Source organism: Mytilus galloprovincialis, chromosome 9 (assembly GCF_965363235.1).
Source record: "Mytilus galloprovincialis chromosome 9, xbMytGall1.hap1.1, whole genome shotgun sequence".
Classification (NCBI taxonomy): domain Eukaryota; kingdom Metazoa; phylum Mollusca; class Bivalvia; order Mytilida; family Mytilidae; genus Mytilus; species Mytilus galloprovincialis.
In genome coordinates this window covers 59,776,733-59,788,477 of record NC_134846.1, presented here as the reverse complement: position 1 = coordinate 59,788,477, position 11,745 = coordinate 59,776,733, and the positions used below count along the sequence as shown (strand labels likewise).

The window sequence follows — 11,745 nt, the reverse complement described above, 5'->3', positions numbered from 1 at the left end:
AAAATTCAGTTTGACAGCTTCAGACGTGATAAAATTTGACCTTTTTGAACTGGACCAAATCACTACTTTACATAAAGATTCAGCACCCAAATTTTTTTTAACATGTAATTAAATCCCCCTACTTAATATTTAATGCATTTAATATCAAGAAATAAATTGGGAAAGTGTATCAAATAAAACTTGCAAGTTATTCACTGTTTACACTAGGGACTATATTCGTAGACAACGAAAACAAAAGGACGATAACTGTGTCCTTGGACCATTTAAATTTCCATCTCCAAGTCATGAATAAGAAACACAAATACATCATGAAATTTAATCAGCTATAACAACATTTAACATGATGACTTGACAAAGAGATTCTATGATGTAAGAATTAATTGAACTCTCCAGAGTTCATGTGTCATGTATATCATTTTTGATTTAAGATATTATGTCGTCTTTCCTTAATAGAATATTTAAATATCCATAGCTTCAGAAGCAATATACTTTTTTTTTCTTTTTCAACCTTTCACAACATGTTTATATAACAGTTAAATTCTAAAAGACGAAATAATTTGAAAATTTAACGTTCAAGTTCTACTAATTTTTTATGAGTAAAAGTCACATTTTCTTAATAAATGATGGAGGTTTGTTATACAAAATAAGTTTACAATATGTACAAACAATTTACACAAGACTAAAAAGTTCTACAATGAAGGATCCCTAAATCTGGAAGCTTGTTCTTTTACTCGTCTTTCATATTCTGTTCTGTTTTGACTGAAAGAAAAGATGAGATGCAATAATAAACAAAATGTTTTAGTGTCTTTCAAATTTTTTTCAAAAAGTCCTGGAGTAAGGCCAGGTTAGAAATGCCACTTAAAACATAAACCTTGACATTTTTCTGCTTTTACTTTGTAAGTGTATAACATGGTGGTAAAAACCGTGTTATATGATCTAAATACAAGTACTGTCTGTGAGAAGAATTTTGTCAGATTTTATGGACATCCACTTTATGAATTTACCTCAATATTTTTGCTTAACTTCTTCAAAAGACTTTTTTTATACTAAGACATATCTGACAGTTGTGTTAATTACATGTAATACCTACCAATAAATTGTGTAAGCCTCTGCCTGTGCTGGATCTTTTATGTTAGGTTCATTCAATAATTCCTGTATACCCAGTAAAATCTGACAATCAAAAAATGTAACACATTATTGTCACATATAAGCCACATTTCTCAAAGAATTCTTTCAAGCACTCTGAAGAGTTCAGTGCACTTGAACACATGATTCAAAATAATACTTTCAAGTGATTTAATTCTCTTAAGGTAACACATGCAAATTCTCAAAAGCAAATAATTTATAGTAATTTTACAAATAGTGTTGTTACTATGACAAAATTGCCCATTTATGCTGCCCATTTTTTTGCAAAAAACAATACACATGTAGTTGTGTTTTCTGTCTGCTCTAACACATTGCATTCCTACCGGTACCCTTACAGTTTTGAAGGATATTTCTGGTCAAACAATTTTAAAAAGCTGACATGTTTTGCCATTTAACAAACCTGTTTTATTGTAACTGCAGGCCTCCAATCTTTTTCTTCATCAAGCAGTGAAAGACAAACTGTTCCTGATGGATAAACATTGGGATGGAAAAGTGGAGGTTCAAATTTACCTGCAACAGAAAAAAATAAATTAAAGAAATAAGCAAGTTGATTAAGAGTAAGATGTTCTGATTATCATGTTTTTTTTTTCATATTGATACAGTAAATTATCATGCGGAAGTCACAATATGATGTTTTTTTGACAAGTGAGTACAGCAAAGGAGTTCATACTATGAAAAAGGTATGGCAGTCAACATTTTTGATAACCTATTGAGGTTAGGTTGTGCTTATTTGACACCACAAAGCCATTATCAGCAGCTTCCCAAACTGTGAGATAAAGGCACAAGTATGATTGCTAATCAGTCCACACTTATGACCTTGATGATACATACTAAAATGTTACCATAGCACTCTAAAACCAATAAATCAACATCAATATGTTATTATTCCAGTGAGAACATCATCTCTTTGGATTAACTGTGTGATTACAATTAACAATTATTTTCTGGTATTTCAGTACACTGCATTTTCATTTTGACAATTGCAATTGGAGAATACAAACTGTGTTGAACAGTTCAACTGTGAGTTTTATAACAAACAAGCTATGTTTATCTGATGAAACAAACTTTGTTTATCTGATGATTCAAACAGTCACAAGGGTATTTTAAGACTAAACAAATAGCATTGAGTTACCAAAGATAAATTACAAATGCAACCAGCAGAATGATAGATGAGGAACATGGTCATTAAATTTACCCATGTCAGAATGAAATAATATTACTACTTTGTAAATAAATCTTACATTTAGGAGGTGAGCTAGGATAGTCTTCTTTAAATAACATTCTTAATCTGTATAATCCTCCTTCCCATGGTGTCTGAAAATAATCATTTGTAAATATAATTTTTATAATAAGCTGATGGTCCTATCTAGTAGCAAATGTTACATGCATATCAGGACAGAAAATGTTAATGTGATGTGACAAATATTCCACGAGTATGAAACTGGTAATACTGCAGTCCCACTAGGGTACGATCGCACTACGATCTGTGAAAAAAATGAAAATTTTGATGATCATAGTACGATCGTGTAGATCACAGTAAGTTGTATCATGGTCGTGGTGAGGTCTTCAAGATCCTGATGAGGGTGGCCAACTTTGAACATGTTCAAAACAATTGTGGTGCGGTCGTGGTGAAATCAGGTCGTAGTAGAAGCGTAGTGATAGCGCACTAAGGTCGTGGTAAGATCGCAAAGGTCGTTGTACCATCGTAGCAAGAGCATAGTGAAAGCGTGATTATATTCAGAGAGACTCCACTACAATATCACAGCGACGTTGTTACGACCTCACTACGACCATCATGTTCTCACCACAACCATACTATGCTTCAACTACGACCTTACCATGTTTCCACCACGCTGTTCAAGACCACAGTACGATTCTAGCACCCCCTTGCTGTCCTTATCACACTCTTCTTACGACCTCAATACGTTCATACTACTACCATCATTCTCATTGTCATTTTCTTGTCCATTTTCTCTAACGGCTCAACCATGCTTCTTGTTTTTATATAGATTAGACCATTGGTTTTCTCGTTTGAATGGAATTACACTATTTATTTTTGGGCCCTTCATAGCTTGCTGTTTGGTGTGAGCCAAGGTTCCGTGTTGAAGGCCGTACCTTGAACTATAATGGTTTACTTTTATAAATTGTTACTTGGATGGAGAGTTGTCTCATTGACACTCATACCACATCTTCCTATATCTATTGACACATCTGTGTCATCTCTGTTATCGTTCACTAAAATATTGTCATTTGTGCTTGATGGACCAGCAATAGGCTGTAATTTAGGTTGGATTGGTCAATCCGACATCTCTTCTAGATCAGGATTCGTTACTATAAGAGCTCCCTTTGCCTCTACATCAACCCCTACCACCACGGCCACAAGTTCTAGTAGATTTTGGTGGCATGACTGTATTGTTTCCAAGAAATCTACATATTAATCAAAAAAAGAAGGAATGGAACTGTATTGATATGAAACACGATGTTGACGTTATTGCTGAGAACTGAGAACGTAGTAAGATTGCGGTATGAACATATTATAATCGTGGTAAGAGCGTGTTACAATCGCAGTAGAAGCGTGGTGCAATCAGATAACTCGTGGTATGGTCGTAGTGAGAAAGTAATGAGCGTAGAAAGATCTTGATAAGCGTAGTGAGGTCGCAGAATAAGCGCGATGAGAACATGGTATAATCGTAGTGGGATCGTTGTAGAAGCGTAATGAGGATGTAGTAGCATTGTGAAAGCAATGAAAAATTACATTTTCATGCCGCTCATACCGCGACCTCACTAGATCTGAATTTATTTTAGATCGGGGTGAGCGTGGTGCGATCGTGGTCTAGTGGGACTGGGGCTTAAGGTAGTTAACAAGGTTTCAGTCCTCAGGAATACATTTAATATAAACCAAGAATCATTATTCTGACCTGTCATAGCTCCTACTCCTAAATGCAATGTACTTAGCACAGAAGCTTCAAATATCAATTTTCAACTATTTGGTTTGACCCAGTCTGGGTTAAAAAGATAAAACTAGTAAGCATATTGACAAAACTAAAACTAGAGGCTCTAAAGAGCCTGTGTTGCTCACCTTGGTCATTGTGCATATTAAACAAAGGACACAGATGGATTAATGACTAAATTGTGTTTTGGTGATGGTGATGTGTTTGTAGATCTTATTTTACTGAACTTTCTTGCTGCTTATAATTATCTCTATCTATAATGAACTCGGCCCAGTTGTTACAGTGGAAAATATCTTGTAAAAATTTACAAAAATTTACAAAATTTATGAAAATTGTTAAATATTGACTATAAAGGGAAATAACTCCTTAAGGGGTCAATTGACCATTTTGATCATGTTGACTTATTTGTAGGTCTTACTTTGCTGTACATTATTGCTGTTTACAGTTTATCTCTATCTATAATAATATTCAAGATAATAACTGCCAAATTTTCTTAAAATTACCAATTCAGGGGCAGCAACCTAACAACGGGTTGCCCGATTGGTCTGAAAATTTCAGGGCAGATAGATCTTGACCTAATGAACAATTTTATCCTGTAAGATTTGCTCTAAATGCTTTGGTTTCAGAAATATGAGCCAACCAGATGCTCCGCAGGGCGCAGCTTTATACGACCGCAGAGGTTGAACCCTGAATGGTTGGGGAAAGTATGGACACAACATTCAAGCTGGATTCAGCTCTAAATTTGGATTGTGATTAAATAGTTGACACAGCATAGGTTGGTGACACAGAATGAATGTGGTCTAATGAACTTAAAAAAAAAAATCGCTATGCTGTTGAATATTAATCCTCTCAAAAAAATGTTTGAAGAAATTTTCTTTTTATTTATGAAATATGAAATGAGAAAAATTGACCCCCCCCCCCCAATTTTGTTTTCACATCCCCCTTTTCCTTATTCCAAAACTGATCTTAATTCAAATTTCTAATGGAGTTTGCAACAATAACTGCTCATTTAAATACATCATAAAATATTAAAATGTAAAAAAAGTGCTTTTTATCACTGAATGGTAAAGATTGTTTTAATTTATCAGTTGGTAGTAAAAGTGAAAATACATTGTATATTGTATAAAACAATGATTTAAGTTGATTAAACTACTATTCTGGACAAAGAAAGATAACTCAATTTTCAAAGAATATTGAAAATATCTTGCTATTGCACAAATATCTATTCTGGACAAAGAAAGATAACTCCAAATAACTGAAAATTGATTGCTATTTCACAATATTGTGCAATAAGATATTTCTTGCTATTGCGCAATACTGTCAATTGAAGATTTCTTGCTATTGAACCATACTGTGCAATTGAAAATTTCTTGCTATTGCACAATACTGTACAATTGAAGATTTCTTGCTATTGCTGAATACTGTTCAATTGAAAATTTCTTGCTATTGCACAATACTTAATATAATAATTTTGAATCCTGTTTGGACCAACTTGAAAACTGGGCCCATAATCAAAAATCTAAGTACATGTTTAGATTCAGCATATCAAAGAAGCCCAAGAATTTAATTTTTGTTAAAATCAAACTTAGTTTAATTTTGGACCCTTTGGACCTTAATGAAGACCAATTTGAAAACGGGACCAAAAATTAAGAATCTACATACACAGTTAGATTCAGCATATCAAAGAACCCCAATTATTTAATTTTTGATGAAATCAAACAAAGTTTAATTTTGAACCCTTTGGGCCCCTTATTCCTAAACTGTTAGGACCAAAACTCCAAAAATCAATACCAACCTTCCTTTTGTGGTCATACACCTTGTGTTGAAATTTTATAGATATCTATTCACTTATACTAAAGTTATTGTGCGAAAACCAAGAATAATGCTTATTTGGGCCCTTTTTTGGCCCCTAATTCCTAAACTGTTGGAACCAAAACTCCCAAAATCAATCCCAACCTTTCTTTTGTGGTCATAAACCTTGTGTCAACATTTCATAGGTTTCTATTAACTTAAACTAAAGTTATAGTGCGAAAAACAAGAAAATGCTTATTTAGGCCCTTTTTGGCCCCTAATTCCTAAAATGTTGGGACCAAAACTCCCAAAATCAATCCCAACCTTCCTTTTGTGGTCATAAACCTTGTGTTAAAATTTCATAGATTTCTTTTCACTTTTACTAAAGTTAGAGTGCGAAAACTAAAAGTATTCGGACGACGACGACGACGACGACGACGACGCCGACGCCAACGTGATAGCAATATACGACGAAAATTTTTTCAAAATTTGCGGTCGTATAAAAACTGCATTTTACCCTATGTACTATTTTTAGCCATGTCGGCCATCTTGGTTTGTGGGCAGGGTCATCGGACACATTTTTAAACAAGATACCCTAATGATGATTATGGACAAATTTGGTTAAATTTGTCTCTATAGTTTCAGAGGAGAAGATTTTTGTAAAAGATAACAAAAATTTACGAAAAAATTGTTAAAAATTGACTATAAAGGGCAATAACTCCTTAAGGGGTCAACTGACTATTTTGGTAATGTTGACTTATTTGTAGATCTTACTTTGCTGAACATAATTGCTGTTTACAGTTTATCTCTATCTATAATAATATTCAAGATAATAACCAACAAGAGGCTGTCACAACGACAGCAAACCGGATTTATTAACATTTATTTGTGTCCTGGCAATATCACAAGAACCACAACTGATGAAAGGTGAAAGTGAAAATTGTCAACATCAAATTTGACCTCCATCTTGTCATCAGTATCAACATATTAAAATTTGTAAAGCTTAGGTTGAATGGTTCATGAGTAAATGCAACAGCATGAATGGAAACACCATTTTTCCATCTTTCAAGAACCATAACTCCTGGACAGTAAAAGTCAAAATCGTTATTATTGAATGACCTCCATTTTGTCATCAGTAACAACATATTAAAATTTGAAAAGCTTTTGTTGAACAGTTCATTGGTAAATGCACGGACACGACTGGAAACACCATTTTTCAAACTTTCAAGAACCATAACTCCTGAACGGTAAAAGTCAAAATCGTCATTATTAAACTTGACCTCCATTTTGTCATCAGTAACAACATATTAAAATTTTGGAAGCTTTGATTGAAAAGTTCATGTGTAAATGCACGGACACGACTGGAAACACCATTTTTCAAACTTTCAAGAACCATAACTCCTAAACGGTAAAAGTCAAAATCGTCATTATTGAACTTGACCTTCATTTTGTAGTCAGTAACAACATATTAAAATTTTAAAAGCTTTGGTTGAACGGTTCATGAGTAAATGCACGGACAATATTTGGTTGCCGCCCGACCGCCCGCTGTACATCCTCAAATCAATAACCGACATTTTTGTCACAAAAATCCGGTTAAAAACGGCAAAATTTCCTTAAAATTACCAATTCAGGAGCAGCAACCCAACAACGGGTTGTCCGATTCATCTAAAAATTTCAGGGCAGATAGATTTTGACCTGATAAACAATTTTACCACATGTCAGATTTGCTCTAAATGCTTTGGTTTCAGAGATATAATCCAAAATTTACATTTTCCCCCTATGTTCTATTTTTAGCCATGGCGGCCATCTTGGTTGGTTGGCCAGGTCACCAGACAAATTTTTTTAACTAGATACCCTAATGATGATTGTGGCCGAGTTTGGTTAAATTTGGCCCAGTAGTTTCAGAGGAGAAGATTTTTGTAAAAGTTAACAGACGACGATGGACGCAAAGTAATGAGTAAAGCTCACTTGGCCTTTCGGGCCAGGTGAGCTAAAAAAGTACTTGAAAAATGCTTTACAGTTCATCTGTGTATATTTACATATACAAGAGTATTGGGAACCAAATTTCAGTGTATATATATTTTGTGGCTATCCTGGCTTCCAATCTTTCCAAAAAATATATGAAATCATTATTTACCCCTTTCTTGCCTGGTATTGCACATTCCCAATTCAATAAATTTAATGTTCCATCTGGATTTTTGGTTGGTCTGGCTACAAAACCCTGCAATGGAAAATAATATAACAACATACTGTCCCTCAAAATAAATTAATTCCTACAGAATATTTGTTACAGGAATATTAAAATGACAAATACAGTGCACTTTTTTATTTACAATACCTCTTGACCAATAAAACACGGAACTCAATGTCATGAATGTAATTCTATGAAATTATTTTCTTGTTTTTAGTCTATAATTATATATAATAGTTTGACTTACAAATGGGTGATCTTTCCTCCAAGCTTTTCTTTCTTCACTCAGTCTTCCTACAGCTATGCCAGACATCTTATAAGTTCAACTGCAAAAGTAAAATACATACATATTCATTAATAAATATTAAAATTGGTTACATAAATTACAAATTTTCCTTCATGTTGTGGATGTAGGTAAATCATGAATTTGAATGGTCAACAGAGAACAAATTTTCTTTAGTCTTTTCGGTTGAATTTGGCAGCTTTGTTCTTTGGCCACTCAACAACTGTATTTTCCATTAGCAGTTGGTAAAAATTTCTAACAAGTTGAAGTTTGATTTGATAAAACAAATTGCTATTCGTTCAAGTCACAGTAATAAGTTTGTTCACTCATCAAAAGAAGACATAAATAAACAAGTAGATTTTCTACTAAAAGAAATGCACCTGAACATAATTGCCTGTTTGGTTTGAAAGATCGGAGAATTATAATATAAAGATGTGTGAATGATTCCTCATAAACATAATACATTGTACATGTAGAAAACATCTATAGACCCTAAATATAACTATATCTAGACTACCATTAGTTTGAGCAAATTTGTGTTTCAAGTCATTTATGAAAGAAAACATTACAACATGCAAAATAGAAGCCAACCACAGGATGTTCCATTTTGAGGGCACTGTTTTAGAAATTTGTATACTTTAAACAGGTGATCAAATTGTAAACACTCGAAAAGCCCTAAACCTTAATTTTGAGAAATGTATTCTAACAAACCGCATACAGGTAGTCATTAATAAATAACTTATATGCAACACCAAACATAAAACAAATTGTATTTTTTTTAACCACAAGGTTTTAATCAATATAAAGCCAAAGAATGTCATTCAGTCTCTATAAATAGTTCCCCAGTTTCACTCCTTTTGTATTTCTTTATTTTATTTTATTTTTATTCCTCCTTCTACTGTTAAAACAATTTAGTATATTTGTTTATTTCTCCTTTGAAATTATTATGTGTAGTCCATTAGGTTAAAAGTTATTCTATTTGTAGTTTTAAATTATTGAAGAAATGGAATAGTTTTAAATAAATATTATCGTTATTTATCTGTACAATTTTTTTTTTATAAAAATTTCTATTCAACAAAAAAAATGAAAGTTTAAATTCAAAGAAAATGCCCTTTTTGTTTCTTTATAACCATATATTAAAATAGTACATGTAAAGCAAACTCTTATCTTTTTTCTCTTCAAATATCAACCACCATCAACAGGAACCCTAACATGTGTCTCTAATTTAAAAAGTAAAGGTATGAGATACTTATATTAGCACTAGAGTCTGACTTTTATTACTCCAACAAAGTCTTAAAAGATTAAATACTTAGAAACTCCAAAATGGATTTTAAATCTTCTTTATAAACCTCTTTTAAGTATAAACATTACTTTTTCTAAAGTTTTGGATAATGTTTTATATCATGATCAATTAGTAAAATATAACTCATTAGCTGCCAAATAATACAACTTGAATGAAGAAAAGCAATGGCTTTAATTATCATCATTCACAAAATTGCTTTCCTTTTATTTTTGGACATGTTGCATTGGAAATCTATATAGATTCCTTCAAAAACATATTCAAAAACAGGGATGCAGTTTTGGAAAGGTACCAGTCAGTACTCCCTTTAATCACAAATGTTAAAGCTAAGTCAAACTGTTTATGATTTTGTAAAACTTTACTTTTCAGCAAAAATGGCCTTGACAAGTTTTGTCAATTACTAATATGTGTTTATACAATTTAAGCATAATTACATTTACATCCTTAACTATTAAGATTATAACACAAAATTTGTTTATATAACAATAATCAGCCTTTTATATCTCTACCAGTGTGGGTGACAGGTGCCCTTAAGATGTTTTTACAACAATGAAATGTTTAAAATGGCTGGATTCACCCCAGAGCAGGGATAGCAGTCTAGGTCACTGGTGCTGTGTGCAAAAAATTAATGTCTCATGATTCCATTTCTTTGGATGAAACTTTGGTTAAAAATTAAACTACATTGTAACAGTAATTTCTTTTTTATATGACAAAATTATTGGAAAACAATTGATTTTTTTACCAACAGCAAATTGGAAGCATGATTTTACTTCAAATTATAGTTTCAATTTTGGGAAAAAGTCACAGACTAGTCACTTCTTAGTTATCTTGTCAAAAGATTAAGTAACTCAGAGTAGTAAATTATTTGGTCTATAAAAATAGACTAGTCAGTAGTCTAATAAGTATCTTCTTCCTTATAATTGAGTTTTGTTTCTAACAGTTTAAAGGATTGTGCCTGATGTTAATATGATGAAATCATAATCTTTCAGTCAGTTTAATTGAAGTCTGGAGCTGGCATGTCAGTTAACTGCTAGTAGTCTGTTGTTATTTATGTATTATTGTCATTTTGTTTATTTTCTTTGGTTACATCTTCTGACATCAGACTCGGACTTCTCTTGAACTGAATTTTAATGTGCGTATTGTTATGCGTTTACTTTTCTACATTGGCTAGAGGTATTGGGGGAGGGTTGAGATCTCACAAACATGTTTAACCCCGCCGCATTTTTGCGCCTGTCCCAAGTCAGGAGCCTCTGGCCTTTGTTAGTCCTGTATTATTTTAATTTTAGTTTCTTGTGTACAATTTGGAAGTTAGTATGGCGTTCATTATCACTGAACTAGTATATATTTGTTTAGGGACCAGTTGAAGGACGCCTCCGGGTGCGGGAATTTCTCGCTACATTGAAGACCTGTTGGTGACCTTCTGCTGTTGTTTTTTTTCTATGGTCGGGTTGTTGTCTCTTTGGCACATTCCCCATTTCCATTCTCAATTTTAAAGTAAGCTTAAACTCTGTGGGCCTACCTATGGTCACATTACAAATCTAGTCCCCTTTGGTTATATACAGTATTTACAATAAAACCCAATTGATAGGGTTAAAATTATTTACAATCACTGAACAATTTGAGTCTGGGATGCAGGATGGGACCTTAACCAGGAACAAGGGATTTAGTCTGAAGGGGTTGTGGTAATTCAAATGTTTATCATTCAGCTTTTTATTCAATAGCATGTCATTGTAATAGTTACTCCACGGATTAGAACGAATAACTTGGACAATTTTGTAACCCGTTTCCATTTATATAGGCAAAGAACCATTCATGATTTTCTTGTTTCAACGAAGATAAAACGAAAAAATAGAATCTATTCAAAGATAACAGTTGTATATATAAAATCGTACAAATATGTGAGGGTACTTTTACAGTTTTATGTGTCATTCAAAAGAGTAAATGGTTTTAAAGAAAAATCCTTTCTCATTTCACGAAACTTACCGCTGGAAAAACTATGTCACGTGAACAGATCAATTAGACGCTTTACATTAAACTAACACCTTCGCGTCAAGCGTTTGTACGATGTATGTCAACTATTTTT

General features: G+C 32.9%; 1 protein-coding gene across 2 annotated transcripts; it reads right to left on the bottom strand.

Moving 5' to 3' along the window:
- Window positions 1-302: 302 nt before the first annotated feature.
- On the bottom strand, window positions 303-11,724 carry LOC143045470 (SUMO-conjugating enzyme UBC9-B). 2 transcript variants are annotated; one of them, XM_076217993.1, is made up of 7 exons: window positions 11,646-11,724; window positions 8,327-8,405; window positions 8,026-8,109; window positions 2,388-2,460; window positions 1,547-1,656; window positions 1,091-1,170; window positions 303-759 (listed from the first exon to the last, which is right to left on the bottom strand). In XM_076217993.1, exons 2-7 carry the CDS (start codon window positions 8,390-8,392, stop codon window positions 690-692), a joined length of 483 nt encoding a protein of 160 aa, XP_076074108.1. In that variant the 5' UTR covers window positions 8,393-8,405; window positions 11,646-11,724; the 3' UTR covers window positions 303-689. The 2 variants fall into 2 exon arrangements, with proteins under 2 accessions (XP_076074108.1, XP_076074109.1); XM_076217994.1 differs by having other exon boundaries at window positions 11,555-11,660.
- Window positions 11,725-11,745: the final 21 nt, after the last annotated feature.

Bases quoted from the DNA above. Each gene is read 5' to 3' on its own strand.
- LOC143045470 (XM_076217993.1), bottom strand. From the start codon at position 8,392: ATGTCTGGCATAGCTGTAGGAAGACTGAGTGAAGAAAGAAAAGCTTGG. The intron at 8,110-8,326 runs GTAAGTCAAACT...TTTCCATTGCAG, and splicing joins GGAGGAAAGATCACCCATTT to GGTTTTGTAGCCAGACCAAC. The intron at 2,461-8,025 runs GTAAATAATGAT...GATTATTTTCAG, and splicing joins CAATACCAGGCAAGAAAGGG to ACACCATGGGAAGGAGGATT.